The 7,977-nt window shown below is 43.4% G+C and overlaps 1 protein-coding gene across 3 annotated transcripts in view; it reads right to left on the bottom strand.

Moving 5' to 3' along the window:
• Window positions 1–307: 307 nt before the first annotated feature.
• gli1 (GLI family zinc finger 1) overlaps window positions 308–7,977 on the bottom strand; it is a 63,379-nt gene continuing 55,709 nt past the window's right edge. For all 3 annotated transcript variants that reach the window (XM_068314688.1, XM_068314689.1, XM_068314690.1), the window contains exons 7-13: window positions 7,739–7,846; window positions 7,246–7,386; window positions 6,590–6,739; window positions 6,302–6,466; window positions 5,564–5,806; window positions 5,101–5,410; window positions 308–4,981 (exon numbers count right to left, since the gene is read on the bottom strand). In XM_068314688.1, the coding sequence (XP_068170789.1) occupies window positions 2,427–4,981; window positions 5,101–5,410; window positions 5,564–5,806; window positions 6,302–6,466; window positions 6,590–6,739; window positions 7,246–7,386; window positions 7,739–7,846 (3,672 nt within the window). In that variant the 3' untranslated portion in view covers window positions 308–2,426. The remainder of the gene's footprint in view (window positions 4,982–5,100; window positions 5,411–5,563; window positions 5,807–6,301; window positions 6,467–6,589; window positions 6,740–7,245; window positions 7,387–7,738; window positions 7,847–7,977) is intronic.

Below are 7,977 nucleotides of genomic sequence, written 5' to 3'. Positions count from 1 at the left end.
AAATAACAACATAAAGATATAATGGACTGAACAGAGTGTACAGCACCCAAACCATGATATGAAAGGTTCTTCATTTGAAGATGAAGGAAATATAGTAGTTGGTTGTTTGGGTTTGAGTTGAAGCTGTGCTGCCCTCTACTGGAATATAATAATCATCGCGTGAACGTGCTGAACAGAAACGATTTATCCATCGGGATAAGTTGTGTAAATCTAGAATAGAACAAAAATAATTGAAAAATGGCAATGCATGTAAATGTGAGGTATGAGAGAAAACACACAACAGACAAAGAAACCAATGTGACAATCATTCTGCATCCATCTCACTGATCATTTTTATTCATAAACTGGTAAAATATAGCACATTTGTATAAAAATGTAGAAAATTGTACACAAAATATAACACTTGGCTTTTGTCTATTATAGTTAATGCTACTATTATAGCTTTCTGTTGCTAAAAGTGATATTCTTTTGCCAGCAAAAAAGTCAGAATAAAGGATGACAGTTATAAAACACACGGAAACACACACACGCATATAGAAGGCATCGTCCATAAAGTTTATGAATATAAAAAGATAACTTTATACAAAACATCACATACATTTTAAAGAACAGTACTATCAGTCAATGTTCATGCCCTTATTGCTAGTGTTAGGGTTTTGTTAAAATAAACTATTTGTGCATTTTTTTCTCAGTCATTTTAAGGTGTCTTTGGTAGGTTGCACACATGTTAACAAATGTAAAAATGATCATACCTGCTAATACTTAGTAAACATTGAAGTGATGCTGTCATTTAATTTTTAGAAGTTGCATAAAATGCTTCGACAATACTTAAATGTGGCCTTAATGGTTCTAATTTTGCTCACGTGTTCTTAAATGAGTCAAAAAACCCCAATATAATTATTTTAGCATTCATCAAAATGAGGTTAATGACAAGAGTCTCAAAATACATTAAGAGACCTTTCTACACAGTGCTGTATTCAGTGCAAAGCCACAGTGTGAAATTAGTTCTCCTAGCCTGGGTTGCAGCCTCTGTATGATACAGCACATAGTACCTCAGTGTACAAGCAGCTATATGTGTTTTAATACAGTGGTAGCAAGTGATATATTTCTTGATCCCATCTCCTGAATAGTAATTCTTTTTTTTTTTCAAACAGCTCCTCTGTGGGATTAGAGCAATACTGAACCATAAATGCACCTCAATTACTCAGATTTGACCTGTTAACCACAAAAAAACCAGCTGAGGCTGGATTTTTATAAGATAGCCATCACTTACAAGTTGTAAATTGGGTTGATGTTGAGTGAACGTGTTATATTAGAGAACATCAAACTTGACATTATGTATAGGGCTTGTACAGATTTTTTTGGGGAGTTTTACTTAATATTCCTCATATATGTACCTTATATAGAGCAAGGCCACTGACAAACAGCACACAGCTGCTGCAGGTGCACTTACAGTAAACATGTGGAGTGCAAACTCTCTGGAAAGGCAACAATGACAAGCAGGTAATTTGAACCCCAAATATTTAACAAGTCCTGAGTGTCTGTGTAGGCAATCTGTATGTCTTTGTGAGTGTATGGAAATAATGACATGACACTCTTTAAAGTGTGTTGTTCATAACAAGGAAGAAATCCTCAGCAATACAGGTCTAACATTTAGTCGCTCAGAAAAATGATTTCTCTGTCACTAAAAGCACATCTTTAGTTTTAAAGAAACATCTTACAAACTCCTGTCTGAACATTGGCCTTCAGTATCCAAGCAGTCACATGACCGGGAATAAGTCATCGACTGTCTCATTGTCATATACACAACATATATAAATGTATATAAAACTTATTTACATGCTTCCTTCTCTGCTCCGCTGTTGCCACAGCCTTAGGTGACTGGAATGCCTGTTTGGAAATAGTTCAGTGTCAGTTTCATATCAGGCATATTGCTCTGTGATTAGAGTGAAGCACAGAAGTACCAAGGCAAGGAAAGAACAATACAGCAAGGGATGTTGATCAGGCGCCTTTGGCTTTAAGGTTTTGAATGGGGGGTATGATTTTGCAGCTTGTGATGGGGTCACAACAGCTTTGTGTCAACTTGAAACTGAAAGTCATTACAAGATCTTTAGGGCAATCCACCTTTACCCAGTTGAGGGTGGCTCAAGTAAAAAGACTGATGGAGATGCATAAAACAGGTCAGATATTGATTCGTTATAAGAAATCATTAATTCATATGTTCTTAAAAGAGCTATTCTGAAATGTACAATGTACTGTAATTGGCTGGATGTAAGCATTTTTTCAACTCCTGGTGGGATAGGTCTGGGTAGTGGGAAGCAAGCATTTCTATTTAGGACCTCAGAAAAAACAAAGAATTTGATAGAAAGGTTCAAGGCCTCTGCTTGGATGGTGGTCTTGAAAAAAAATTGACATGAAGTATTTTTCTAAGACAGTGTGTTCAGGTATTTGTTTTCCCCAGCCAGCGAGGTCAGCATAGACGTCATGTCGCCCACAGCCATGTTAGACAGGCCAGAGCCTGCAGCGAGGATGACAGAGGTCTGAGGGGTAGTGAGGCGAGATGAGGCCTGGGAGGAAGACCCCTGTTGCCCCTGAAGGGTGTTGTTGACTGGACTGAATGAGGAAGTCTCAGCATCGTCAATGATGGAGGTGAAGTCTATTCGAGCATTGTCCAGATCGAGATTCTCTAGGGCGTTGGAGATGGGGCCCGATTCAGGATAGGGGGAAGACTTTGTGCCACTTGTTGGGTCCAGGTTGGACTCCATACTGTGCTGTAGGCTGAGACAAGGTCCATTCTGGGGGTCGATGTGTTTCATATTCATGTTTACCTGACCTGAGTAGTACATAGTGTTGTTATTTAAAGGAGTGAACATTTCACTTTGCGGGTGCTGCGGATGCTGTACTGGAGGAAGTCGGATCCCTCGTCTTGGGCTTGAGGTGGAGTGGACGGGGCTGAGTTGGGAAGGGCTGCCCAAGTAGACTCCACCTACCTGCGAAAGACTGTTCTGACGGCTGAGAGGCTTCCGTCCCTGAGGCTGCCTTGGGACTATCATCTCCTGGCCATAACACGAGCCTTGGAGACCAGTCACCTGCTGGTCTTTAGGTGTCGAAGAGCTGAGCCCTCGGCCAGGGGTTGGAGGACTCATGACCAGGTTCTGGTTAGGATAGGATGGATAGGTCTGGCTGGAGAAGAGATTCTGATTTTGGTGCTGTGGACTGTGTTGCATCATAGCTGTCTGTGCACTCATATCCATGTTATCAGAGAGAGGAGGAGGTTTTATCCCACTCTGTTGCTGCTGTTCTTGCTGCTGCTCCCACATAAGTGCTTGTTGGGACTGGACGTAGTTCCTCACCATCATCTCCTTCACCTGCATCATAGGGGTTTCTGACCTCTGCTCATCTGAAAGTGCAGCACCAGCACAGCCCAAACTCAAGCCCCCTCCACTAGGGAAGGGGCTCTGGTTCTGCCCTTGGAAGTCACAGCTGGGATTGTTTGAATTCCTCATCATAACCTGGCCCGTCTGTTGGTAACCTCGAGTTTGCTGGAGAAGCATCCGCTGCTGTTGAAGCTTTGTGCTTTGACAAGCATCTCCACCTCCCATCCCAGGCTGGAACCGCTGCTCGGGCTTGATGATCAGTTTGTGTGTTCCGTCAGGACTGTTGAAGAGTCCAGTGTGATTGTTGAAGTGAGCCTGTGTTTGTTGAGGCTGCAGAGTAGGATCTGAATACGGCATTCCTCGTTGGTTCTGGATGGCATGACTGGCAGTTTGGATTTGGTTTTGGGAATCACTCCAAGGGCCTCCAGCATCCCCTCCCTGCCCTGGACTAGGGTAATGGGGGCCTGAAGGACTGAGCTGACAGTTGCTCAAACTGTACTCGGCCTGTTGGAGGAGTGTATTAGACATGCCCTCAGAGTGAACTGGCCTTACTTGGCTCATAGAATTTATTCCAGCCCTGGAAGTAACTTCCCCTCCCTGGTTCTGGTACTGGCCCTGCATGTAAGCCGGGTTGGGGCAGCTCAAGGAGTCGTGACTCGGAGACAGTTGGTTTGAAAGAGGGCCGGCACCTCCTAGTCCTCCTCCTTGGCGCTGTTGCTGATATCCCATGCCCCCAGGAGGCATCATCAAAGCTCGATCCCTGGCATCAACAGGTGCGAGGTGTGTCTCCATACCCATAGCCTCCATCATAACATTCTCTGTAATGCTTGGTGGTCTAGGGGAGTACATGTGGCGGGCAAGGCTGGTGTCAGAGCCACGGTGTTGCAGCGCATTCCTTCGGCTCATAAGGGCTACGTTGTTAAGGCTATTGAAGCGCTTTGGGAGAGCTTGATTGTCTGCTGCTGCAGATCGAACCGGGTCGCTGGCTCGCCTGATGCCGTTACCTGAAACCTGATGGGGGTAGATAACACCAGTGCCATACTCGGTATTGGCACTGTGTCTACGGGGACCCCCTTGTTGAAGAAAAGGAGGCAAAGGTTGGCCCTGATATTCACTCAGAACTCCTCCTCTTCTAGCTGGTGCAGCTGTTTGCTCCATATTGGGTAAAGGCGTGGGTGGTGGTCCACCAGTAGCTGCAGCATATTTGGCCTTTAGGCTGTACTGCTGGGCAGGTGTTAAATTAGGAAGCCCTGGTAATCCTCCTCCTCCTCCTCCAGCGCATGGGGCTCCTCTGCGATTGGTTTCTGGAGAAATGGGGTCTGCCCCATTCTGCTCTGGGCCAATGAGGTGACACCCTCCCCCTGCTGCTCCTCCTATCTGTGAGACCTCGCTGGAACGCCGACTAGACAGGTAAGGGGACACCATGGAGGAGCGCCGGCTGACGGTATATGCAGAGCTTAAGCTGCTGGTGCCGCTTCCTCTCCTGTCGTTAGAAGAGCAGCCAATAGATGAACCACCGCCTAACTCATGATTGGACAGCTCCATAACGCGCCTGTTTGAGATCAGTGATGAAGGTGCACACATTCCTATGCTCTCCCCAGGACCTAGGAATAAACATCAAAAAGAAGAAACGGCTTAGGAAATTGCCAATTGTCATATTTGGTTATTTCATATAACAAAATTACAGAGTTCATTAAGGAAAATATTTACACATAGAACACACCAGAAAGTGCAGGTAGTTTGCTAGTGGTGCTGCGGGAGGGAGTGGTTGGCCTGCGGATTTGCTTCAGCTTATCAATCTTCAGGTTCTCCAGCCTCTTCAAAGCCTGTGCTGACATTCCCATTTGTCCTCCAACAGTTCCTGGCTCTCTTCCACCCCCACCACCAATGCCATCCTCCAGCGCCGTGAGGTCCTCCAAGCTGCCTGCTGCATTCAGGTTCATCTCCACCCCACTGTCATTGTTGTTGGCGCTCCCCAGAGGCGAACGTTCACTACTGCAGGATGATTGACCACCAGGACTTGGCTGGGATTTCTGAGGGATTTAATGTTCATTATTTAGACTGCTGACAATGCATTTTAAATAGAACCAAATGTTCTGCTCATGTGATTCAAAATTAATTTCTTATATTGACTGTATGGTGTTTTTAACATTGGTGCTTTGTTAATTTAGCAACTCGTCACCCACCAGAGCAGTCTCAGGAGCCAGCAGTTTGCAATCTTCCCTGCGTGTCTCCTCCTTCTCCAACAAGACTTCAGAGCTCTGGCCTCCGGGGGTCATCACTGAAGCCGGGGGGCGAGGTCCTGTGTCCCCACGATGCTTTTTGGTGATATGGGCTTCAGGACCATGTACTGTCTTTACATGTTTACGTAGAGAGCTTGGATCTGTGTACCGTTTAGTGCATCCAGGGATCTTACATACATAGGGTTTCTGTAAAAGAACACATTTATTTGAATTTGCAGTTTAGCATTCCAAATGAACTTGAGAACAGTTAGAATTGTTATCATTTTTTATGCTATCTTGACTTCATAAGCTGCTCATTTTGTAATCATGAAATACCAATTGAAGATAAATCATTTTTGTTTGTCTTCAGAAAGCAAAAGAACATGTTCTTAACATAATAAGTTAATTTATCATATAAAGTGTGAATTCTCACACACAACTGACATACTCATACTCTCTCTTGTGAACATACAAAACTGTACTTTGCTGCAGCCTTACTAATACTAAGTTTTAGTAAGGCATCATTATCAGTACACAACTAACTAATAATGTCAGTACATTTGCCCTGACTTGCCCCTGGCAATACAGACATTCAAAATATTTGCAGGTATAAATCTCAACTCGTCAATCTCTTATTCTCTAGCTGAATTAAATTTATAGGAAACATTATCAGAAAAATTTTAATTGTGTGGTGTGACATACCTCATTGGAGTGAGTTCGGTTCTGGTGCTTTGCCCTGTCTGAAGCATTGGAGAAGGCCTTGTTGCATCCTTCATGTTCACACACATAAGGCTTCTCTCCTGTGTGAGACCGTAGGTGGGTCTTCAGGTTCTCCAGACGAGAGTAGGCCTTATTACAGCCTTCAAACTGAATCACAGACATAAAGCTTTTACGTTTGGCATTAAATACTCAAATATCATCAATTTTCACACATGTAATGAGATTTCATAGAAACAGCTCAACACAGACAAAGATTTGAGACACACTCACAGTGCACTTGTGTGGCTTCTCTCCTGTGTGTCGGCGCATATGAACCACCAGCATGTACTGGGCTTTGAAAGGCCTCTGCTCTCGAGAACACTCCACCCAGTGACACACAAACTCCTTCTTTTCTCCATGGATGTGCTCATTGTTGATGTGCTGTTTGGTAACAGAAAAACAATTAATCAACTCTAACATACTTATGATTAATGTTCTAGTTTTCTTGTTTCCTGGTCTCTTCATGGGTTAAAGTGGGCTGGAAGGGTAAGGCAGTGTTGGCATTAATACTTAATTAAATCTGGTTGGTTGTTTTACAGTAAATAATGTCAAACCAGTTGTAGCAGGAGACGCCTACAAAGACAGAAGATGATTCTTGTGTCACTTCTGTTTTAGGACAGTTTGGTGTGATGTCACAGAAACATACTTAGTTCAAATCTCGCCATTGTTTTTTCTCAAATGGATTTTTAATAATTAAATTGGTCTAGCTACTTTTGGGGTTTAGGTTTTGGGGAAAATAATAAGTACTCAAAAATAAATGGTAATGCGTTCAATTTCGTATCTCCTCTGGACCTGTGTTGGTCTTGCCAGCTACTCCGCCTACCAGCTCCCACTTTAAACCCTCAGACCCTCCATTCTTGATATTTATTGGTTAATATATCTGTTACATGAACTAGTTGGTCTTGTGTGTCAAATTCTTTGTTGCAGCTTTCCCAGTGACAGTTGGTTTCATAGATGGCCTCTTGCTCAGGCTTCCCATCCTCCTTGTCCAGGTCATCTCTGCCATCCAGTAGACCCAAGAGAGGGTCCTAATAAAACACATGGACATGGACCACATGTCATTCATTGCGATTAGAAAATGGTGCACAACATGTTTGAAATTATTCTCCAGGCATTAAAATACATGTTTTATACAACATATTAGATATCAGTTATTGCCCAGTGATATGATGGTTGTTCTTTGGCCAGTGTAGCTACAGAAAAATGAAAATGTTTTCAGTGCTTCATGTGGTTGATGGTGAACTACACCTGAAGCCCATATGAAACAGATTCACCAAAATGTCTTTGAAGTCTTCTCACATGACATATTTTTATTGCATGTCAACAAGAAAATACAAACATTTCTTTAAGTAAAAACAAATTCGTAGAATAAGAGTATACCTGAGTGCCAGTGGAAGAAGGACTGGCCACATCTCCCTCCGATCGTTCCTCGAGGCTCTTTGCATTCATGCCATCCATCACACTTCCCAGGCCTGGCTCTGTCTTCAGCTACAAATTAAAATGAAACAAAATCAACTTTCATATCATAATCCCAGACATTAATACTCCTGATTGTGTGAGATCAGAGAGTCCTTATTCCACCCCCATCCACTCCTTCCACTCAGGGCGTCGGAGGCAGA

The sequence above is a fragment of the Antennarius striatus genome, chromosome 5 (assembly GCF_040054535.1).
Source record: "Antennarius striatus isolate MH-2024 chromosome 5, ASM4005453v1, whole genome shotgun sequence".
In the NCBI taxonomy this organism is placed as follows: domain Eukaryota; kingdom Metazoa; phylum Chordata; class Actinopteri; order Lophiiformes; family Antennariidae; genus Antennarius; species Antennarius striatus.
The sequence above is the reverse complement of the archived record's forward strand: the minus strand, read 5'-3'. Positions and strand labels throughout refer to the sequence as shown.